Genomic DNA, 25,063 nt, shown 5'->3' with positions numbered 1-25,063 from the left:
GTTCAGAGCAATTAAAGTGTTGCCTAGTTGTCTCACACTCATGGCTGTCCAGTCAGGCAGTGCCAAATGGCTCAGCTAAAGCCTGAGCTTTCTTCCCTGTCTTCTCAGTTTTAACTAAGCTCTCCCTACTATCCAGTCAGTGTTTTCTATTAAACCTCTAGGACATGGACTGGATCCCAGGCGTTTGGTAATGTTGGATTAGTGAAATAAAAAATGGTCTGGGAGGTGGAGAGATTAAAAGAGACAGTAATATCTCATAGACTGCTTCCTGAGGAAACCAGGCTAATAGCAACATAAATAAGAAGAGGAAAGAACGCAGTCACTGGGTAAATATACACCTTTTTAAAAGCAGCTGCTTAAAGTACAGACAAACCAAAGAAGACTAATATGGTTATTAATGTGATATATTCTTAGATGAAACAGGCAGCTGTAGCTTTAATATGATAGCTAAGATTTCAGTGCTTTACTCACCCAATTAATATGTGAAAATTACAGACAGTTTTGTTGATACCAGCATTTGCCAATCTGCTATGCTACCTAGTCTGTCATTACACAACTTTTTTTTCTGCCTGCAAAAGACAGGATCAAGCACTCTTTTTTTACCCATATACTTTAACTAAGCAGTGACTTGGAAGGGCCCTGTGTTTGCTGGAAACAGCTCAGCATCAGCAAGCGAAGACTCCAGTGTTAAACTTCTGCTCTTACTGAGGCAGTGAAGCATATTGTACTCAATGGGATCATGATTTCATCCAAAAGTGAAGCGGAATAAGTAAAAACATTCCTTGTAACCAGTGAGAAGACAGGGAAGTACCGTGAGGAGGGGTAGGTATGTCACCGAGTTGTTAACGATAAAATGTTGTATATAAGAGAAAGCTTTCTCACAGTGAACATGATTAGTCTGTGGGTTACTCTTCAGGCAGAAGGAATGAAAGCCCTCTTGCTGAGGTCACTTACAAGAGTTGGTAACCCTGTGCTGCAAATGCCCTGGGCTTTGCTCTGGGACCCTGTGGTCTTGGGATCATTCACTGGAACTTCTGCCACTGCCTGCCACAGGGAAGGCTGAGAAGGTGTATGTTTTTTTTTTAATGGACAACATGCTAACATAAAATGCCAGTGATAATTCATACATTGAGCTAGGAATTATGGTGGATGAAGGCTCCAAGTCATTATTCTCACTATGTCTAGTTGCAAAAGCCAAATCGGTCTGAACTGGATCCTTCACTGAATCAAAGAAAAAGCAGGAATGTTCTGGGCATTTCCAAGCCCCTCAGTAGTTAATTGTGTATGGATGGATATCGTAAGGCTTATCAGTTCTCTCCTAGCTCTAGCATGTAACCCAGCTGCTCAGGTGGGTTGGCAGGTCTTTGAGCTTCCTTTTCACTTTTATTTCCAACACAGATTTTTGTTCATGTTTGTTTTGCAACCCAGTATGAACCTTATTTTCTTAAGCCCCTTGGAGATGTAATCTTCCTCCTCTACACAGGTTTCCCCTATACTCCACTTCCTCAGTTCACTGCTTTAAATTTACTGTGTAGTTCTAAGTCACTTCCCAGACACTGCCACATCTCTCACAGAGAACACTTAGCTTCTCATGATGCAACCTCTTCTGCATCCCCATGAAGTGTTCTTCCCAGAACTCTCATATGCCCCCTGGAGGTTAAATACTTTCTTCTTTTGTTTTGCCTTAATTGTGGCGCTTTCCTGCCATGCCTTTTGACAAAAAATAATAAATTGAGATCTGAAAAGGAAAACGAAGGAGGCTGACACTTTGCAGGCTGATTCTACCCCAGCCTGAGGTCCATTTACACCCTTCTGGCAGCACAAGGAGGTCTAACAGGGATGCATGCTCCCACAAATTTTAGAGCCTCTTTGTTGCTCCCTGACTGGCTTTGCCGTAAAGTACAAATTAGACTCCAATAAATTTATTTCACTAAATAAAGAAGGGTAAAGTCCACGATCGATTTCTGATATTGGCTAGGAGGAGATCTTTTACATTTTTGACCAATATTTTCACCCTGTTTCCAAAAAAAATGGGCTGAGACACAGTTATACCAGCAGAAAGTGTTTTCTTTCCAACAGTTTTCTTTGCTCCAGGAAGGTACAAGCTGTACCAGCCAGAGTCCTCTTTTATCACTATGCACTGTCTCTATGCCCACAAGTTTTGCCAGCAGGACTGCTCCTCCAAGCATGATTAGCATAAATAAGATTTACAGCTTCATGCTATCATACTTTATGTATTTAATGTTTAAAAAGGACAGACGTAGCCTTACTGAAACCTTTCTGATAATGATATTGCAATGTGATTGTGTTCTGGTTTGTCTTTGTATTGAAAGGCACGCCTCTGGAAATTGCCTGCTCTGCATAAGGAGATACTTCTCTGGAAGGTGTGGGGATTGCTCCTTTGCTTTCCGTTTGCTTCTAAGTAGCCTCAATAATAGTGGTACAGCAAAACCAAACTTACTCTTAGTGCTGTCTTCTCATAGACTAAAGCAGCACTTGCTTTATATGAACAACTACTACACATAGGATCTTTTTCCTGTTAGAATTTTTTTTTTCTAGTCACTACAGAAAAGAACTGGGGGAAAAATTCAATCTAAAGCTGAGGATGTGGTTCCTGTTATTGCATGGAAGGACTGGATCAGTCTGTCAGTGTTATCCAAGCAGTCCGTGCTGCTTCTTCATCCCTTTTTAACAGCTGAGGCTCCTGATGGAAGGACAGTTAACACCAACATGACTTTTCTTCCAGATCCAGAATCTTCTAAGCTCCTCTGAGGAGTTCATAACCCAAATGCCACAGAAGCAAGCAGTCATGCTGGTGTGAGGAGTGAGGGTTCCACAGTGTAGTTGGAAAGGTCCTTTCACCCTTGGCTTTGCTTCACTGATCTCTTATATTATTGCTGACTTTTCTCCATGGGCTTGGGGAGTAAGAAAACCAGCTGGGACACCTCAGTTTCTTTGGAGTGATTTTTTCCTTTCCCAAAAGTTTGCTCTTTAGCAAAGAGATTTTTACTGGCATCTGGCTTCTAGTTAGGTCTTCAGCATGAAGTAGAGCGGCCTCTGGGCTGCTTTACCACATGCCTTGTCAACACATCCCAGAGGCTGTTCTTACAGCACAGGGTCTGCCAGAGTGCAGGGATCCTGGCACTCAGCCTTTTCCCACAGATACGCTGGGTGATGGCAGTAAGCATGCTGGCACCAGTACAGAGCAGGGGGAGTTGTGCAGTGTTTTAGATCTGCTTGGCTTCAGCAAGTCAGCACTGAAAGTGGCTGAAGCTCAGCTAAGCATCTGAGTCAGAGCATTTGATGCTTGCATCTTTTGTTGGGATGCAGTAATCTGTTTGATCATGCCTTAGGCTGAGTTCCATCTGGCCAGATGAGATGCTGAAGGACGATATTGTTGTATGTAGATGAATCTGAGGAGAGGTCTCACAAGCTTCACTAAAGGGTCCAGTTCAGTTGGAGCTCCTCACAGAGTCTAACCTCCACAGCAGGCAGAATTGGGCACAGGCATTAGGGAGAGTGCCAAAGGCTCTCCTCAGTTGAATCAGTTATAGAAACAAGTTCTTACCCTATAGCCAGACCATGTCCTGTTCCACAAAATTATAAAAGCAAGTGAATAGGCATGGGAAGGTTATTGAATCTAAACAGAAAACAGATCTGGAGTCAAGAATACTGGATCTGTACACTACAGTCTTCTCTCCTGTGCCATGCAAGTAAACGAGCAAGGATTAGAGAGGGTATAGACACAGTCATACCTCTTCTTTTCTCTGCACAGTTTGGTGGATTTGGGGGACAGAAATGCTATTTTCATAGAATCATAGAATGGTTCGAGTTGAAAGGCACCTTAAAGATCATCTAGTTCCAACCCTCCTGCCACGGGCAGGGACATCATTTTGCAACAGACTAATTTGATTATGCTCTCTCTTATTAGTAGATGCTTCTTGGGCATAGCTTTCTTGACCTTTTTCCCAAGGTAATGTGGTGTAAGGCCAGCCCCAAGCCATCTTTGAGCCCACAGGTACTTGTTAAAGCAGATGTTAATAGTAACAGACTGTCTCAGGGCATGATTTTCTATGGGGAAACCTCAAAATGATTTGGCTGGAGTAGTATCAGGCCAAAGATGAATGAGCCCAAAAATTCTACTTATCATTTAAGCACACTTATTATAAGTTATGGATATCAGCATTGTTTATGTTTCACAGTAGTGAATAAGGAAAGCATACTGTGTGGGAGTATAGTTATATTTGTCATTACTGGTTTCTTTCCAGCTGCCATGGCAAAGAAGTTTAAGACAAAAAAACCACAACAGAACTTGGTCTTCTGTGCCTGACTCTGTAGAATAAATGCATGACCTCTAGATAGGGGTCTTGAAATCTGAGTTGACATAAATAGAGCCAGACCCTCACAGGAATAATGGTTATCAGAGGAAAGACAATTTATTCCCCTATATTTAGAATCTCTCTAGAACCTCCCCGAACTACAGAGTGTAGAGCCTGAAATCTGTTTCTCATTCTGGCAGAGTTGTGGCTGCTCCATCCCTGGCAGTGTTCAAGGCCAGGTTGGATGGGGCTTGGAGCAGTCTGTCCAGTGGAAGGTGTTCCTGCCTGTGGCAGGGGAGTTGGAACTGGATGACCTTTCATGTCCCTTCCAACCCAAACCATTCTGTGAATGATTCTATGAAGACGTAATATGCTTTATAGCATGGTTTTGGTTTTGTGTTTTTTTTTCTCCTAATTTGTTTTGGTATCTCATGTCACAGGAGATACAACAATTGGGAAACAAATTTCACAGTTTGATAGTAAACGCAATGAGGAGTGTTAGGATGAAGGCAAAATAGACAATAGATTCTTCATTTTAAAGTTGCAGCTGGCCCTGGTTGTGCTGGAGATGTGAGGAGAGATGCAGTAGTAGAAGTTACAGCTGGCAGTAATCAGGATAAAGGAATGCACCTTTGCAGCTATTTGTGGGTAACGGAACAACTCCTGCAGTTAGCCATGTCTAAGGTTAATAGATTGTGCAGATTACAACACAGACCTTTACAGAGCAAGTGCATTTTTCTAGGTGTTGCTCATGAAGCTTTCTGTGTTTTGCATGAATGCTCAAGTAACTTGTTTATTTTTGTTGCATTACCTTAAGAACAACCAATAATACAAGCAACCAGATATTTAATTCAAGTTTATTCAGACACTTCCACTAGATTTAAAAAGCAAAAAGGGATAAAAATCCTCTTAGCTCCAAGATTTGTGCAATATGTGTTGAATGTTGTACTCCCAATGTTGTAATCTCAATATGAGAGAATATGAGAAGACTTTTCTTTCCTGTGTTCACTTTGGCTGCCCCATATATTCAGAAAGGAAAGGCCTGCCAGGAAGAAAAAGGTCCCCTTATGCTTCACCTGCATAGGCGTTCCTAATACCAGGTATAAGGAATGTCTGCAAAAGTGTTATGCTGATGCGGGTCTACTAGACCCCTGAAAACATATAAACTATATATATGTTTTATCATGTAACGACTTGTATTTGGCTCTTATGTATACAGTAGGTAATCACCAAAAAAATCTATGGAGTTGCAGATGGGCAGTTCTTAATTATTTTTTTAATCAAAAAAGTTATGAGATCTTCTATAGGCAGAAGGCAGGATCAGATCTTGAGCAGGGCTCAGAAGAAAGAGAGGGAAAACATGACTAAAGTTTAGTAACTGAGAACGAAATTAAAGGGGCATTGGTTTCTGAGGCTAATATAGAAGGGACACAAGTTATTTGCACATGAAACTCCTGGTCTACATCTGTCTCAAAACCAAAAAGCCAAGTAGCATAAAATAATGCCTAACAGTCAAAACTGCCACATATTTTAGGTGGAATTTTACTTGGGAAAAAAGTAAAACCTGTACCCTTTTACTTCGCATATCTCATAGAGCAGCTTGATTTGTGGTTACTTTGGAGAAGTATGAGATGAAACTTCAGTCCCATTGAAGGACAATGGTAAAAAGCCTGTCCACTCCAAAATCCCCTTGGTACCACCCATGAGATCTTTTTACCACTGCTTCTGTTGAGAAGCCAGCACGGCTGTGAGAACAGGGACTGGGCTCCATTCAGAAAGCAGCTCAAACTGCATGGTCTGGTCCTGATTCGTTTGATTGTGGAAGCCCACTGCAGTGATGGATGGAAAATGATCCAACTTGGTTTTTAGACTGAAACCTGAATTTTCCTGTCTGACAGTTAGGAGCAACCTTCCTTCCCCACCCAGCTGTAAAATTAACTCATTTCATCTGCAGATCATTAAAAGTTAATAAATTGGAACACAATGATGATGTATTTTATAGGGTGACTTCTCAGGCTGAAGGTACGACTCTAAAGATCAGCATTTTGGGCCCTCTGCTTTTGCGATTGATTTCAGCACACAGTGAACTCCACATTGTCCAGCCTTGATCTGGCTGCATCTCTCCTTTTGGGGAAACCTCACTCCCTTTGGCAATATCCTTGCACAGGGATTTGCATAAAAGTAGCTGAAGATAAACTTTCATATGAACAGCTAGTTCATTTAGTACTTCATTTGTTTTATTCCAAACACAAATACCCATGCTCACGTGTATGAGCACCCATGCATGAGTATGCCATGTTATACATACTATACATATGCAGCATTAAGTCAAAAGTCCTGACTTGTTTTTTTTCCAAAGGTTTGCTACATTATTGTCTGTCTTCTTTAAATTACTGGTATAGAATATTTGAAGTGATGAATACTTTCCAGCTGCATTTTGGAAGCTGTTTTTCATTGTTTAAATTGGGCTGGGTTTAAAAAAAGAAACAAACAAAGACAAGAAAAAAGGATCATCTGATCAACTGCTCCATTATTCTTCTCTTTTTCCTGATCACCTCTGCCCTGGTATGTAGAAATTGGCTGATTTATTTAAATCCCAGGAACTCCCATGGCTTATGGTTCATAAAGTAGCATTTACAGTATGCATTGCAACACTTCATCACTACTAGAAAGACTTGAAAGTAATATGGGCTTATGTTGTTACAAAAGAAAAAATAAGGTAAAAGTATCTCTAATATTAAGATTTACTTTTGATTCTACTGCTGTAAAATCAAATTTTGGAGAGGAATGGTATTTTCTGAATGACAGCTACCACCAAAAAAGGAGGAAATATTTATTTTTTTAAATCCCCTAGCCCCAAACTCTCATCCTCAGAAAGAAGTTCTTCAACACTGCCTTTTTTCCCACAGCCCTGTGGAGCCCCCAACCCTGTCTGCAGAAAATGAAAGGGAGAGGGGTGGGATTAATGTGTAATTAAAGGGAATTTGGAAGGCTGAGATGTTGCGGAATGTTAGATCAGTAGCTGGAACAGCATGTGGTGTTCTTTAGGCAGGCTTCATTGAATCCATACAAAAAAAGAAAGAAGGGCTGCTTGCCTGTCTGCTCATTTATCAAACAGCTAGGCTGAACTTTCACAGCTCCACAAAAGTGTTTTACTGTTTGCTGAAGTTTTGCTCAGAAATTAAAGCTGAACAACCTAGCGGCTCTGAGTCTAGGCTGTGTTTCTGACATCAGCCACGTTGTGCAAAGCTCTTGGAAACCAACACAGGTCAGTTTTTACACGACATAAAGACAGGCTGATTGTACATTTGCTGAAAAAATAAATAAAAAATACAGAAGAAATGGTCAAATATGTGACATTGTAATGTCTTTATTTATGTAGCACCTTTTGATCCAAATACGTGTTCCAGAGCTTTCAGTCATCAATCAGGATTAAATATTTATCACAGTGGCAAAATGGCTAATGGAGAAAAAAATCCATATTATTTAATCAATTTTAATTGACGTTTTCTTCCAGATGAACGGTTACATTTCTTCTTGCATGCCTGTTTTCCTTTAATATTAGTTGATGTTTGCCCCAAAGAGTAAACATGTAGCGATTTATTTGATGAAAATACAGTTAAAACGGATTATAAATTTAAAGAGGAAGAAATCCCTTTTGGAGGTGAATCTTCAAGGCTTACTGAAATCTTTCTTGCATGACTGTTCTGCCAGAAGAGCTTTCCTCCTACTGCAGATCACACTGAGAATCGGGTTCAATCCTATGAGGTGCTGAGCCCCGCAGAGCTTTTTCATCAGCACTAGTCTGCTTGTCAGAGGCTCTGATTAGTGAAGGCACAATCTGCATTCATTAATCCATTTCCTTAAACGCGTCTGCCACTAAAGAAGTTTTGTTTTACAGTAGCAATGTTCTTTTAATCTCTGCTGACAGACTAGAGTCCAGATTCTTGATGATACCCTGCTGTTTCTGAGATGCACTTGTTTTCCACAGAGGATAAATTGATTACAAGTTCTCTTTGCAAACGCAACAGTGAGTCTTCCCTGGTAGAAGTTTTGCCCCTGTCAAGTACCAAAATCTTTTCAGTGAATCATCTTTTAGGAAAAGGAGTGTTTAATGGCAGGATTGTGAAGGTCTTTAGAGAACTGTAGCCTCCAATACTCTCAAAAGGAGATTTTCCTCTATTTGTAGCAAACCCAAGTTTGCTGATCCTCCAAACTGACATAAATAAATAGTAAGCAAATTCTAAGCATAATCCTTCTTAGTTTAGAGGCAGAACTAACCTTAGTTTTTTTAGGAAATTTATTCTACTCCAGTAATTCTTGAATTTTTTCTATGTAATGTAATTGTAGTTAATGGAATTATACTGAATTCTAAAGTCTTTCTCCTCTTTAAGTTATGGAAAAAAATAACAGCTTTATTTCTGATTTCTCCTGTCACGTATTTCGCTGACATTGCAGTACAGTTTTTCTGCTGTTCTGCTTTAGCAGTCTATATTAGCTACTATTTAGTGTGCTTTTCATTTTTTCTAATACAATTTCTATTTATTTGCAGATAATAAGGCAACAGTTTCCACAGCTAACAACAAGAAGACTTGGAACCAGAGGCCAATCAAAGTAAGCAGTGTATGGTATTATTATCATCTCACGCAGGGCCCCATCTGGCTCTGGCTTTACTGAATAGAACGGTATCAGATGAGGGAATAATTTGTCCACTTGGGGACTTAAACACCAACTTTGATGGAGGTTCCATTATAGTCTTTACATTGTCTTATTGATTCGGTGGTGATCCTGCAAAGGTAGTCCAGTGGAGGCCTTTTACTGATTTCATCAGTGTTATTTTCCATAGTGTTGCTACAAAGTCTTCCATCTCAACTCACTTTACACAGTGTAAAGGACAATCACACCCAGGGGTAATGGAGCTACTGCTGGAGGCTCGGAAATCACAGCTGGTTAACATCATGCTTCAGTTTAGAGGACAGGTGGCAGAATGTTATCTGGAATTTGGGTAGTAACATACATTGGCCTAAGACAAAATTGTTTCCAAACCTGGATTTAACCACCATTTTTCCTGTGTAAATGAAATCCAATGTATCTTTTAAGTGATCAAGGAATTAATTTATTTCTTTACCCAAAAGATGGTACAGTTCATCCTAATACCAGAATGAAAAATTGATTCAGAAAGAAGAATGCACTTCCTGGGGTATTTGACTTTTTCCAGTTGTTGACAATATATGATTCTACCAATTTATAAAGAGGATACAGTGGTGGTTTTATACGTCCTTTTCTGCTTGTGGACTCCATTAAATTTTTCCAGTGGAGCTGGATCTTTGGAGCTTTGAATCTTTTTATGGCAAACATAAAGCCTCCTAAAAGAATAAGCTAGGAGTCTGCTTTTATTGTTTAGCTTTCAAAGAATCCTACAGGGTTTTCTAAGGGTAGCCCCTATAGATCTAAAGTGGAAAACTACGCAGGAGAAATGAAAACCTGGGGCAGAGTGTTTGCAAAATTCTGCTGGCAAAGTTTCTCTTTCAAAACAAAGCCTATAAACACAGTATTGCTAAATGCTGAGAAACAAATATGTAATGAGAATTGAACATACATGCTAAAGATAGGATGACCCACTCTTTAAAGGAAAAAAAGAAAAGAAATTAAGATGCTAAAAGAAATGCCATTAAAGTTAACTAACAAGTGGTCCATGCCAAGCAGTATCTCTTTGATGCGACTAAATGTCTTCTCTCCTACCTTGAGCTTCTCCTAGATTATATAAATCAGCTTTCTCAGTCTAGACTAGCCATATTTAAGCAGCTAACTGAAGACTTAAAATCTCTTCCCAAATGCAAATTCAGAGCTACCATAACATGACTCATAATAAAGGTACCAGAAATCTCTTAGGTGCAATTTCTGGACTAGACCAACAACATGTGAGGAAAGCATGGCAGGTCCAGACTCAGAGAATCAGGATTTAGCACTGAATATAAGTTCTGTGGAGGTTCATAAAAATGGAGAGAAAGTATGCATAAGTTGCTTTATGGAAGCATTTGTATGAGAGTAACCATTGTTAGCCATCAAATCACTTTGGCATTGGCTACAACTTTGGTACTTGTCCTCCCCTTTAATTAAAGGAATGAGCACTGCTGTATTTCCAAACTGGAGCTCCTCCTACAGGTCCAGTTTGTCTGGAGTCTCCCAGAGGGGCAAGATGCTCTTGATTTGCTGACTGAAGATGTCTTATGTCTTCAAGAATTACGTCTCTTTACTCTCAATGAGATTAAAAAATCAATGAGACTTATTATTTCTTGCATAGTTCCCCCCTAAACTTCATATCTATCAGAGAGGCTTTCAGGTCACATACTCCTCCCATGCCACCTTTGCAATGGTTCTGCTCCCTATGTAGCAAATAAGAGGTTTCTGTAAAGCATGCTGGTTGTGCTGTACAAGATGCTTGACCCCTGAGAGTCCCTGGTTACTCCTGTGAGGGAGATCACAGTGACTCAAATCTTGCAGCCTCATAAGTTATGAAATTAAGTTCTTCTGCTCCAAAAGAGGATGTCTGCATCTTCATCAACGGTTAACACCCCAAGGATTATAAATAGCATACAGAGGAGTCATTCTCATTGGATCCAATGAAAAGGATATATTGTACAAGAAGTATAAACACACACAGAGCATGCGCACATTGTACTTCTTTACAATAAATACACTTCTTGCTAGATGCAGCACAGATGTAACAGATCTCTGGTTTTGTTTTAGGGAATATCTAACTGTATTGCAACTAAGAGTTACGTAAAGACATTACTTTAAGCGTTAACGCTTCAGTCCCTTTATCACCAGCTGTGGTGACCAATTGCTGCCACTATGATTTTCATTCCAGTTCCCTGCTACTGCCAAAGAAAATTTGGCCATAGAAGTGGTTAAGATTATCTGACTTCACACTGTTCTGCCTTCAGTCTTTTTATAGCACTGCTGCTTTGTAACATTACAAAGTTCAGAGCTACAATGGTGCTATACTCTTGGTCATCAGTTCTGAGGCTTTCTTTTTTTGCAGCTGGGTTTATTGCTGCAAGCATGCAGCTGTTCTCTATTGCACTGAGCTTAAAAACAGTTCCACTGCAGGTGAGCCGTGAGAAGGCAGCTAAACATGAAAGCCAATTTCTTTCTGTAGTTTAGTTTGAAACTCTTCAACTATGTACACAAGAGGTTAGTTAAACTGATGGAAACTACATGTCGTGAAGGGGAATTTTCTTTCTTTCTTTCAAGGAATGCTGCAGATACTGGATCCATGAGAGTAAAAACCATTCTACTATTCACCACAAAAACGATTGTATTGTCTGCTCATTATTCTTCTACAGGTCAAACTTTCAGGCCCTGTTTACTGAATTAAGTTAGTTTTTTTTCTGATATAAATACAGAGAAGGGCTTGGAAAAGAATCTTTGTAAACTGTACCAGTGAGTTTTTGCCATTTGGGATGGTAGAATTACTGAAGGAGGAGGGTATCTGGAAAACCTTTGGAGTTACTTTGGCTATTGCTGTCTATATGATTTTCAAGCTTCCTGGAAACCTTGGATTATTTAACACTGTGTTCAAGATAGCTTTTATTTTCAATGGACAATAAAGATCATCCTCAATGGGCATGGCAAGGGAGCCACATCCTAGAAGTTTGCTTCAACCCCCAGGCCTCCTCTCAGTCCATCTGTTCTGGTAGACAAGATTAGGGCTTCCATCTCTTTGCCACCACTTTCTGCTGGAGATTATCACATGCACTGATCTGTGGGTGGATAACCCTGAGTGAAAAAAGGAAAAGAGTCACCTGAGTTAGTTTAAACTACTGTCTCTTAGATGGCACTCCCTCACTGATTTAATTGGTGACATTTGTAAAATAAGTTGATTTTGCCCAAATCAAACTCAAGTCCATTCAGGTGAAAGTGAACAGATCTGCTGGGAGTGTTCTGAAATCACTAACTGTCTGGGGAGTATAACAAACATCTGGAGATGGCAACTTCTCCTGCCACCATAGTGGGATCCAGAAGACACTCTCTCACCGTGGTGTGATAGGCTTCTGATAGGCCATAAAGGGAAAACTGGAAGTTCATTGAAAATTCCCTCTAGGAAAGCCAGGTGAATCAAAAGTATGTGAGCAATACAATCTTGTCACGCATTTTGTAATCATTAAAAATCGTTGCTTTGATGCAAGAGTTAGACTGGATAATCAGTGCTTCTATTAACACCTATAATAAAGTTAAGTTGTAGAACAGATTGTGCTATAAGGATATCAATCCATTCTTATAGCACAGCCACACTCTGTAATCCCCGCTATGGTCTGCACAGAGTTACAGTGCTGTGTAGTATCCGTTGCTGATCTAAACCCAGTGCTGATGCTAAGTTAAGAAGCAGATAATTTGAACTGTACATTTCCTACCATTCATTGCTTTCCAACATAAGCCTTTTTTTCCTCTTTCTCTTTTCATTAAAGTGTTTCCAATTTTTGAAACATTTCTGATCAGCTCATTTGCAATAAAGACTCGGGCTTCTCAGGGATCAAACCAGCCCTCAACAGTCTGAGAATCAGGGAGCTGAAATAACAACAGAAGGGCCAGTCCAGAGAGTCTGTACCTCTGCTTATTGCTAAACTAAAGGAGCAGCTGCACGGCAGAGCTCTGCCAACAAGTAGCTTTAGGATGCTTTTTTTTTTTAATAATAAGAAAAAAGAAAAAGCAAGTCCATTATTTTCCTGCCCTGCAACAGAGTCAGCTTTATTAACTCTGAAGAGAGCTACTTTTACCAGAAGGAAAGATAATTGGAAGCCCAATATATTACCTCAATGTTCTGCTACTGAATCAATGCTTATTAATAATGTATAAACTATTAAACAATCTGTTTTGCTGTAGAAATCACCGGCATTATCAGTTTCTCTTTCCCCGTTTTTTATTATTTACTTTTCAAGCAATCTGTTCCATAAAATATGCTTCTCTATGTATCAGGTACCACTATTATGGGATTGCAGTGAAAGAAAACTCACAGTATTATGATGTGATGTATTCTAAAAAAGGAGCAGCCTGGGTCAACGAAACAGGAAAAAAAGAAGTAACCAAACAGACAGTGGCGTATTCACCACGATCCAAACTGGGAACATTACTGCCAGAGTTTCCAAATGTCAAAGATCTAAATCTGCCAGCCAGTCTGCCAGAGGAGAAGGTAACAGTTTGGAAATCTTTTCTCAGCTTGTCTTGTGGTTTTTTTCCCCTGCTCTGGATGAAAGATTTATCTAAAACATAAAGACTTTAAATCAGAGTAAGTTTAATAATGCTTTGAGTTTATTTATGGGGGACTTAATTACTTTATATAATAGGAAGAAATGTCTTCCCTTAAAACAGGCAGCTGACACTATAGCTGTACAATATGTCTAAAGCTCATGCACACTTATTATTAAAGTTACATTGCATATAGCAAGTGAGGTTTGAGGGGAACTGTTTTTAAATATATTATAGCTCTTTAATCTGTGAACACATTTGACAAACTGAAAATCAGTTCTGATGCTTCCATGAGCAGAGAGGGACCGAGTGCATTTCTTATCCCTTTAGACTAGAAATTAAGAGAATCCTATCTGCATATATGAGAAAAGTGCTCTGGCTGCTCTTGGCTGAGCTTGCTAGTTTTCTGATGCTATTCACATGTGTAGTATCAATGTGAAGTGGACAAAAGAATAGGGTTTTATAGTTCTTTATGTCCTAATTAGGGCCACATTCTCGTCTTTGATCTCACTGAGGCTTTTTGCTCCTCTTATATTTGAAGAATCCCCATTGACATAGAAAAATCCATGAATTCAAAGGGAGAATTTACTTTTAAGAAGAAAACTCATCTTAAAGCTAATCTAACTAATCTAACTAGACTCTAACTGATTTCATTTTTTTTTTGCAATTGTGCATAGGTAAGATAAAACTTGGGTTTTTGTTCTTTATATTCTGATATTTTTAAAAGCAGATTTCTTAAAGTAGAATGATCTTTTGTGTGTTTCCTTCTCATTCTTTTACAGGTTTCTACCTTTATTATGATGTATAGAACTCACTGTCAAAGAATACTAGACACTGTAATAAGAGCAAACTTTGATGAGGTATGGTTAGAAACTACAGTTGTAGTTTAATGATATGTAAGGTATTAACGGATCTGAGAGCTTATTTTGAACGTGGTATTACAAACTTATGGTTTTGTGGTGAAAGATCCTTTTCATGAGTAATGAACAATGGCTACACTTGAGTATGTAAAGTGACCAATAATGTTAAATCTCATAACACTGTGCAAGTTAGAGGAATGAAAGCAACGGGAATGTTTTTGTTTCTTCATTCTCCAGCCGGAGAGGCTGGTAGCAATATCCCCTTATAAGATGCTGGACAATCCAGTCCTTACAACTCAAGAAGTATGTCCATGACACTTTTCTAAGCTTTGAGTTGGGGCTGAGCTCTGTTTGAAGGAATCCTTCTGAGTGTTCAACACAAACCCAGGGCAGGTGCTCTGCTGGTCTGTTAACAATGGTGCAGGGTGGTGGGGTGCCTACAAAATCCCAGATATCCCAGAAAACTGTACTGAAGTCTCTGATTGCTCAGCTCTATGTAAGTGCAGCTGGGAAGACACACACAGCAGTTGGCACCATCCGTCAGCTCATCCAGCCATTCATACCATCCAGCAGCTCAGCAGTTCATACCATCCATTAGAAATGGATAAGGTTTGTACCTGCTATGTATTTAACTGACTTTGAGGGTTTTCTGGCAGTGCATGCAATTAGAGCTGAAAAATAAAATATCACTGGAATGCAAGCAGGTTTAGATTACATGTGGAGAAGGCCTCTAGTTCAGGAAAAGAAATCTGGAGAGATGCTGAGGGCCTGATTCAAATATGACATCCAGGTCCTGGAAAAAAATCCAACAAAACAAAGGAAATGGGTCTTTTGATTCTGCCTCCTGAACAATGGCAAGAAATCCCCTGCTTTTCTTCCTTTCAATGTTTAATTCTCATACTCTTTTGCTTTAAAGCTGAGGGTATTTTAAGTCATTGTACCCAGTCTAGATGTTTCCATGTGAGAAATACGTGACGCATGTTTAGGAAATGTTGCTGGATGAGTGTCAGAATACTTTCTTAAGAGCAGGATGTTATATTTTATTAGGGAATGAGTCAGGATCAATGTTGGGGAAAGAGATGAGCAGCAACGATATATGAATGGCAAATACTCTTTACTGCACCTGGTTTTATTATTCATTTCAGCACAGATTGCATGCAGAAGGTTATCATATATGAATGCCAGTGTTCTGACTCTTCTAGAACTGACCATATCATTCACTGACTAATACCTTTATTTCCTAAATGAAAATTTTCAGAGGTATATTTTGCTGTGTCTGAAATCTCCTCCCCATTTTCTTTTTTGTCTCTCTCCATTCTTTCTCCTCTTTCCTTCATAATGGAGGAAACAAAAAATCCAGAAGTGTAGTGTTTCTTTCCAAAACAAAGACAAAAAAATGGTATATTTACCTCTGTAAGCCATGTGCTATCCTTCTCTCCCTTCTTACACCAAGCCCTAGATTGCATTCCTTTGTATACAGGGACAGAGAGCAAAGAGAGAGAAAAAGGCTTGACATGTGGAAGCCAAAGAGTTACACTCACCAGCCACTGATGGAAGGTAAAAATACGGTGGTTCTCATGGGTCTCTCTACTGTAGTAGCACAAAGACACCCTGGCACCAACTCAGAGTGTCTCCTCACCCTTTGGTTGATTATCCCACTGTGTGCTGCATTACAGTATAAGCCTGTCTAGTTAAGGAATATGCCTTCCCTGTGTTATACACCATCAGTCCACACCTGGGGTTGAAACAAATGCTATGTAAGCAGGATTGTTTAAAGAAAATGGTATTTGTGGCCTTTGATTATTTTAATTTAAACATCCCTGCTTCTTCTCATGATTGCAGGTTCAAAGTTTTCTTCTGCACTTTTGGCAAGGGATGCCTCCTCATATGCTGCCTGTATTGGGTTCTTCAACTGTAGTGAATATAGTGGGAGTTTGTGATTCAATTCTGTACAAAGCAATTTCTGGAGTTTTGATGCCAACTGTACTACAAGCATTACCTGACAGGTCAGTATAGCTAGCAGCACTGACCACGTTTTAGCTCAGCTGTCTTTGCTGCATGTCTTTTCCTCTAGAACGGCACCAGTTCTCAGAAAGCTGCTTGCTGCCACCAGTTTCCTGAGTTTAACTCACAATGTCACTTCAAAGGAGTTGAAGACCCGATGTGATCCTGAAGAAAAGTTCAGATTTTAACAAGATTTGTATCATGAAAAACTTGTTAATTTTTGTCTGATAAAGGATACCACCTTCTTCTTGGTTTGTAACATCAAGTTAATAGTTACATCCCAGCTTCCAGGGAACATCAGAAGTCTGCAGGCTGCAGAGTGCCACGCTGTCTTCTGAACACTCGGACATTGTTCTGCTATTCTGGGATAACAACATAGCAGTATTCTGAATTACAGTGACAAGAGGAGCTGGCCTAGCTGCTCCTTTTGTTAATACTTACATGAATATTTAGGCACTGCAACCTAAGCATTTGTCTCTGTATACGCTCTTGGAACCCTATTGTTATTCTGCTTGCCAGGAGTATAAAACATGAACATCATGCTTGTGAAGTTTTGGACAAGCTGGTTTAACTTAAATACTACCCTATGAAGAAGAGATGCATGTTTATTTTAGAATCACTTTAATAATATTAGCAAGCATTTACCTCTTTCGTTTCAAAGCTAAATTCACTTTTTTCAATCCACGTGGCAGATCTCAGCTGTTCTCTTCCTACCTGGAGCTCATGTGAGTCCAAGAATTCTTGTTTATATTGGTAAAGCAGGACAGAGATCAACAGTTCATAGCAAGAAGTGTAATCACTGAGTGCAGTCAACCTGTTTTATCCTTTGGTTTTCCTAATACGAACATAAGGAAACTGATATTTTTCTAAATACATGCGAACACCATTAGTATTATTTGACTGATGTGTTCCTGAAGTTGAGTAATTTATTAGCAATATTGCTCCAGGAGTTTCTTAATGGTGCTGTGTATTTGGCCCTCAAGTTTTTAAAGGTGTCCCTAATCATGGCAAATGTTTTCAAGATGTTGTTCTGCTCTTCTATGTGCACTGCGTGACGGCTAAAGTACAGGCAAAATGTTTTTTTTTCCACAAGAAACCTGTTATAAGCATGTGCTTTCCTTGATAAGACACGTACATTTTTACAAGCTTTGCACCTCAGGCCCCCCAAATCTATTTCACTGGAAGGATTAAACAGAACAGCAGTCCTTTTCTCAAGCTGCTTAGTTCTTTCATAGCAAATAAGGAGAGACTTGAGTGTGAATATAGACTTTTGTAATGCATATAAAGGGCCAGATTGTGGCTATTAAGCCATAGCCTGCACTGGAGGGGGTGAAGAAGGGTCTCATTGCAATGGAAGCTCCCGAAGTAAATCTTGCTGACTCAGCCAGAATCCTCCGAGGGTCTTCCTGGGAACAGACATTGGCTGTCCAGAAAAGCTGCTTTTTAGTGGGTACAGCAGTTGTCATCCATCCCCTGTCCTCTTAAAGTGTCTGCGTAGAGCACAGCAGTCCTATGGCCATGTTTATTTTACCAGCTCTGTTCTCTGTGCAGCACCTTAGGTGTACAAACAGAAAAAGCTGCATGGCTGAAAGGCAAAGCTCCTTGCATTTTTCCCCTCTTACTTGTGTATATCTCTAGTATTGCTACAGGCAGTGCAGCTCAGCCTGGTAGAACCAAGTGTTAGGGTCCCCTGCACAACACCCTGCAACTGTTTTTGGACACTGTCACTTTATACTGAGTAATTCCAAGAAGGGCAGAATGAGCAGCCTTCGAAGTTTAGCAGGAAATGATGGAGCCGTCAGGGCAGGGTAGTAAGGAAGTAGAGAGAAATCTCACTTGCCTGGGAGAGTTCCTGTCCTGTGCAGAGTTAAGCAGGCAGGTCCTGTTCCACCCCCACTTCCCCTATCTGTGTGGGCTTGGCCTGGAAATTCCTCCCCACCATCATCACCCACTCACTGGCTCCAGCCTGCAGCATAGCTGGTTGTTGCTTCACTTGTACGTCCCCATGTGCATCCATATAAATGTGGGCACAGATGAGCTGAAACCTAAAGTTTGATCTATTGTCTTCTTTAAACAGTTGTGACTTTATGTCTTTCTGTTTGTATAGAGTGGGAAGAATATTGTTTGCAAGCATCAAGGCAGTGCAGTACAGAGAATTTCATTCTTTATCAGGTTTTGAACATGTTTTCCTTTTCCTCCAAATGTTTTCAGAAGTTTTTCTTCATGCTTACAAACCAAAATACATCAGTAACTGCATAACAGTGAGTTGTAAATAACTGACTCATAGTGTTTACATGTTCACAGATTTGATAGCATAAAGCACAGAGTAAACCTGCTCTGATGTAGTGATTTTTCAGTTTGACACAGGTGATCCGGAAGTTTGCAAAGCAACTGGATGAGTGGCTGAAAGTAGCTCTCCACGATTTACCAGAAAACCTACGAAATATCAAATTTGAATGTATGTATTACGCAATCTTTCTCCTATTAACCTGAGATGTATCCAGTGCTCATTGATTACAAATTAACTGGAAGTGAGACTAGTATTCTTTTTAGGAATTAAAACCTGTCAGCATTATAAATCTTGCATTCACTTACAGCCTCCACTTGCTCATGAGAACCAATTTCATTTAGCGAAATGAGCCACTGCTCAAAAAGAGATGATTTGCTTTTTCTTTCTTGTGGATTCTGATAAGAAATTAATTTTGTTGATAGTAAGTAAGCATTAGTGACGATATTAGGCACAGAAAATTATTAAACAAACCTTTAGGCTAGCACAATTTGAATACAGCTTGAGGCCCTTACTCAAAAAAGTGCCAGAGTTAAAAATGAAGGAGATCAAATTACCCTGTCACCACAGGAAAGGGCACTAGTCCTTTTCAGATGTGCTTTGTAGATGCCTGCAGTGCACATCACCTATTGATAAAGCCTGCTTTATTTCACGGCTCTCAGTTCTTTGCCTTTCATGAGCACTAAATTCCACAACCCAAAGTTAAAGGGAAAAAAAAAAAAAATCTAATTTAGGAGAAGGATTAACTATTTTGATCAGCGTGGAAAATTAGGTGTATATTTTACTGAGAACAGTCAGATTGTAAATTGGAACAACTAATTTTAGGGGTTTTTTTTTTGCACTGTTTACTAATTTATTTTAAAAGCTACACAAAGAACTGAGAATATGCTTTATCACATCTTGGTCAGCTCAAAAATATTGAGAATCTGAAACAGCAAAATCTTTTCCAATCTGATAGGGAGAGAGAAAGAGATGGACTACGCACTTTCTAGTCATTCTCAATCTCTATGCCTTAACTGCCTCTGTGTAGAGTACAGAGGGAAAACCTACTCTGTGACTATGTCTAAGGCTTGTATGGATAGATCTGCAAGTCTTTGGTGATTTTAGTATAAGTAAGTGAAAACTTGAGTGCATCCTACCTTTTACACAAGCCTTTGTTGCTTCTGCAATTGATCCCTCCTCATCAGAATTTGTGATAGTGCAGGCAGCCAATGGAGGTACTGACAGGAGCAACTGCAAGCCTTGGTCATGTTTGCATTTCTCGAGTCACAGATTTCAGACAAAAGATGTACAACATAACATTTTAAGTTCATTTTCCAAGCTTAGAAAATCATCTTAATGCAAGGTCCTTATCACTTGGAAAGTGCTAAAATAAGAGCATCAGCTGGCAAGTATGTCATGGGCACCCTACCCCATAGCGTATTAGTACTTCATGTAATCTCTTTTAGAAACTCTGACCAAATTCTACCTGAAACTGTATCAGATTTTAGCTCCTCCTAGTCTAGTCAAAAAACTCTTCCAAAACTTATTTGCATTAACACTTGGAAACCTTTTCTAATTTCCACACATAATGTATCTATCATTATTTTATGCCACTTGTTCTTGCACCAACATTTTTCTTTGTATTAAATAGCTCTCTCTGGCCTTCAGTTCCTTTGTGTATCAAGAGAAAATTTGCTATGCTGAACAAGCAAAGCTCTTCCATTGTCCTCTACATTTCTCTTGTCACCTCATTATTCACAGCATCCATAAATCATTGCTGTAATATGCCTCTGTAAAACTGATTGAACATCCAGATTTAAGGCTTTAGGTCAAGGTTTAAACACGATTAAATCTGGGCTATTTGAATGAATTTTATGTGGTTGTAATTGTATGCAAGAAACTGGATATATTTTTCTGGTCCTTGTTTTAATTTAGTAATTTCAGAAGTAATTTTCTTTGTTTAGCACAGTGTGTAAATTATGTATCTTTTTTTTCCTGCAGTGTCCAGAAGATTCTCACAAATACTCCGTCGTCAGACATCGCTAAATCATCTCTGCCAAGTAAGTATTTCAGTTCATTAAGTTTGCTGAATGCCATTTTTACTGACTTTTGAAATGATTTTAGGAATTGGTAGACTGGACTTTACTCAAAGAGGAAGAGATCACGTTTAGCAGTCTGTCTCCAATATTTATTGTGAACACCTTTACAAAGTCAAGAAGTAATCAGCAAAAAATACTTTTCTATACAACCGGCAACCCCTGATTATTAAATTCAGCAGGGTACTTTTATGAAAAAAAATCACTATTTGATTTGAATAGATGGTTCATTTCCAGGCAATAAATGAAAAACATTCAATTGATTTCAGAGCAGGCAGTATTATTAGTAGGTCAACTGCAAAGTAAGAAATATTTCTATATGCCTGACAAGAAATTCCAAGGCTAATTGTATATTATAAATCATGCAAATTAGTAAAAACCTAAACAGTTGAACTGCTGAGGTTTTAAACAGAAATAGTCTTGCAATCATAGCAAGTGAATATAAAACCTACTCTGAAGTGTTTGTTTTTCATCAATTAGTTTAGATCACAGCTGCCTATCAAAAAGTCATGAGGCCAAATTCTGTGTAGTATAAAAAGGGGGAAAACATATTCAGTTAATGAATGTTTTACCAGTGTAATGGAGCAGGCAGTTTGATTTCTTTGTCACACTGAAAGCTCCACTTTTGGAAGGTGTATCCAACACCCCTGTGAGTGGTGAAGCCCAAGGGAAAAACACTCCTGCAAGGACGTCTTTGTAGACATCTTCCTCCATTATTTTAGTGGTGAAGGCAGTGATACCGGTGCTACCTTTCCGCAAACACAGTGGACCATCACTGAGCTTTGGAGGTCCATAGGGATTCAGAGGAAATCAAGACACAGAGACCACAACTGTCTTCATCACACCTGGAATGAAACAGTTTACTTACATGAAGGACTATTCAAATGCATCACTTCCTTGGGGAGGCTGATAACCTTGGTGTGGGTTATCATCTCTGCTTAACTTCCAGAGATCTGGTGTATATTATATGACCATGACTTAGTGTCTCAGTCCATCCCCCCCACTGTCAACAGCAGACCTGCATCTCAACCAACCAAGAAGCAGATACGGTGCAGGGACAAATGAGCTTTAACCTTTGCATGTGACTGAGGGAAGAATCAGAGCCTTCATAGTTTGGGAGAAGGGAGGGTGCAAACCCGAGTGGGGTTGGTTTGTTTTCATCTTGATTTTTCTTGTTGCTTTTTGGTTTTGAACTGAAGCTGGTAAAGAAAACCAGCAGAGCTATTAGAAACTGAGAAGACCAGCGACAGCAGATTAGTGTTGTTCATCAGGGTTTGTGGTGGACGCAATCAAAATACTTGCACATGATTTTAGTTGGCAAAATTACTTGGGAGTTAGTTCTCTGTGGTTAGAGGGCCTTGTAATGTCCATAAGACATCAAATTGGCGGGTGGGGGTCCATGAGGAGAATCAACTTAGCGAGCCTAGCTAAGGAAGCGTAAAAGAGGATAAAGTCTATTTTTAACCTAATAAACCATGAACTAATGAATTGATTGGATTGGATTACAGGCATCAAGAACAGTGATCCACAGCGCAGACATCACATTTCAAATGCTGGAGGACTGGAGGAATGTGGATCTGAATAGCATTACCAAACAAACCCTCTATACTATGGAGGACTCACGGGAGGAACACAGAAAACTCATCATACAATGTAAGAGCAGAACCCTCAAACAAAGCCAGGTGAACTTGGTTTCCTCCTGGAAACAAAGCTCAATGAAAGTAACACTGTTTCTACAGCCATTGGTTTGCTTTGACTCTCAAGGTAAATAGGCAAGGGAAAGCCCTGTCAAGGTCTTATATTTTGAGGCATATATCTGGGCACAATTCCATTAATGAGTTTTTTTCTAGTATCCAGAACACCCAATGGCATAAAATTTGCACCCAGATTCAGGAAGACTTTTTTCCATAAACCTGAGCAAGCTAAATCTATGAGTTAAAGCATTAAATTTGATGAAGTTTGATCTCTACTGCTGTAGAGCTGCAGGAGAGTTGCCTTTTTAATGGCTTTGACACTGTGTATTTGTAAATTTTACTTATGAGAAGGTCCACATGTATTTTCATAAGCAAGTTCATTTGATGGGGTACGTGCTTTCACGCTGAACTTATATGAGTAAGCAGAAGTCCCATATCAAGCAAGCTCACTGGCTGATTTAGTCTACTAGTAAAGTGAAGGGCTTGAACTGAAAAGTGACTTTGGAGATGCTGGCAAATTGGTTTTAGAGTCAAAGGTCTTTTGCAAGGATAAAATTTAAATTGCACTATCCAGCAAGTGTGTGGGGTTGTAAGCTTAGGTGTAACCCTAAGCACATTGAATTTGTCCCTCTGAGGTACCAGAGTTGATCAGCTTTGTCTTTAGCATCGTTCATAACCTCACTTCCCTGTGAACCCACCTGTTGTGTTGTTACCTCTCACCTGAGGAGGACCAGTCATCTTTTATCCAGAACCAGCCTTAATGGGGAGCAACCTGGGCAACCACTTGTGGGAGCCCTGAAAGGGTAGGTTTGCCGGTAGGGCAACACTTTCAGTGAGTGGCTGGGAAGAGGAAGGGTGACACTTTCACATGTACGCTGTACCTTGCAAGGTTGACTTTGGCACTTATCCCACTATGCTAACACTAGAAGTCTTCTCCTCAGTTTAGGGACTGGTGTTGTATTCTCTGTTACTTCGGTTTTCCAGCAAGAGGTGCTTGGTACTCTTTCCTCTCATTCTTAATCCTTGATTCATTTCCTGATGTGGCTTTCTCACCTTTTGAGGAGATGGAAACTTGATGTGGTAACAGGTAGCATATAGTGAGACTGGAGTCCAGAAGCTGTGTGCATCCTTCAGATATCTGCTACATTTTCAATATCTACCCAACATCCTCCTACTGGTGAGGAGAGTTCTTAAAGTTATCCCTAGTAACAGCAACAGTTTCCACTCTTGTTCAGAAAATATTTAATTTTTAGGAAAGCTTTTTGTATATGTGCTAACTATTTAAATACAAACTTAAGTGTAATAAAATGAAATGGAACCTTCCTGAATGCTAATGGATTTGAACATGTTTTGCCATATTTTAGGCCTGTATAAGCAATTGCTTAGAAATGGTAACCAAATATGAATGTTCATCATGAGATAGGATTCCACTGAGGAGTGCAGATATACAGAGAGATTATTCTAGAACTTAGATGTTTTTTTTCCCATCTCTTTGATGTTTATTAGTGGAATAAACAAAGATCTTTTCAAATATCATATTCTGTATGACTCCTATGACATGGAGTTAAGGCTTGGTTTCATGTTCTTGGTATTAATAAACACGAAAGTACAATTTCCAGCTACTGTAACTGGAAAAACATGCTTATAAGCTTACAAGCAAGCTTTGAGATAAACAGAGTGAAGTCACTGGCTATAGGAGAACCTCTTTCCTGCTCTAGTATGGCAGCTGTCTCTGACATGGTTTCATCTTTCCTTCCTTTCTCAGATCCTGTTGAGGCATTTTTAACAGTCACTAAAGGCTAAATAGTTACTTTTCTCAAATAGGTCATTGCACACGGTTGCATTGCTCCAGCAGCAAACTGAACTGTTTTTCCACTCTTGTTTCCCTCTTTGCACAGCATATGAATTACTTAATTTGCTGTATCAGGCAAGGGTTTTTTCAGGTAAATATTCAGGTATGGAGACAACATTTAGGTTTCTCTGTGATCCTGTTCTGAATAAAGGGAGGTTACCCATTCAATAAAACAATGAAACAAGACGAAGATGGCCCAAATATCACTATTTTCCTTCTTCCGCAGGTAGTGTTTCTGACATCCAGCCTTTTTGCAAGCCTGAGTTAACAAAGTTGTAGTCAGGTGTGAAGCAAATGCATTCCTGCTCATCTTGCTGATCCAATTTAGAGACCAGGGAGCTTGTTCTTTTCATTATTGTCAGCCTCTATGGCTCGTTTCTCCAGCTATTACCTCTAAGCTTTGCCTTCGCCACCTCCCTCACTGTCTTTCCTATGGTGGGAAATTCCTTCTTCCCGTTATTTATAACCAAACATAAATGGAAATGCATAGCACATTGAGATCATCCTGTAACAGCAGGTAAAAAAGTATCTTTATTCTTGACTTACTGGGCCTTTTATTTTAGCTGAATTGAAGAATAATTTCTTAAGATGCCAAAGCACATGAATCTTCGTCTTTCACTTATTGATTCTATGAGAATCAATTAGAGACTTGCAGTTTTGAGAGCTGCAGTTGAATGACTTGGTTGTTTTAACCTTCTGTATTAAAATATGAATATGTAT

General features: G+C 39.5%; 1 protein-coding gene across 2 annotated transcripts in view; it reads left to right on the top strand.

The window, feature by feature from the left end:
- RFX4 (regulatory factor X4) overlaps positions 1-25,063 on the top strand; it is a 93,308-nt gene that overhangs the window by 35,712 nt on the left and 32,533 nt on the right. For both annotated transcript variants that reach the window (XM_057420593.1, XM_057420592.1), the window contains exons 5-11: positions 8,872-8,933; positions 13,299-13,512; positions 14,351-14,428; positions 16,271-16,434; positions 18,790-18,890; positions 20,703-20,761; positions 22,306-22,450. In XM_057420593.1, the coding sequence (XP_057276576.1) occupies positions 8,872-8,933; positions 13,299-13,512; positions 14,351-14,428; positions 16,271-16,434; positions 18,790-18,890; positions 20,703-20,761; positions 22,306-22,450 (823 nt within the window). The remainder of the gene's footprint in view (positions 1-8,871; positions 8,934-13,298; positions 13,513-14,350; positions 14,429-16,270; positions 16,435-18,789; positions 18,891-20,702; positions 20,762-22,305; positions 22,451-25,063) is intronic.

The sequence above is a fragment of the Pezoporus wallicus genome, unplaced genomic scaffold (assembly GCF_028554395.1).
Source record: "Pezoporus wallicus isolate ANWC-B61680 ecotype Strahan unplaced genomic scaffold, APGP_CSIRO_Pwel_v1 contig_2871, whole genome shotgun sequence".
NCBI lineage: Eukaryota > Metazoa > Chordata > Aves > Psittaciformes > Psittacidae > Pezoporus > Pezoporus wallicus.
The sequence above is the reverse complement of the archived record's forward strand: the minus strand, read 5'-3'. Positions and strand labels throughout refer to the sequence as shown.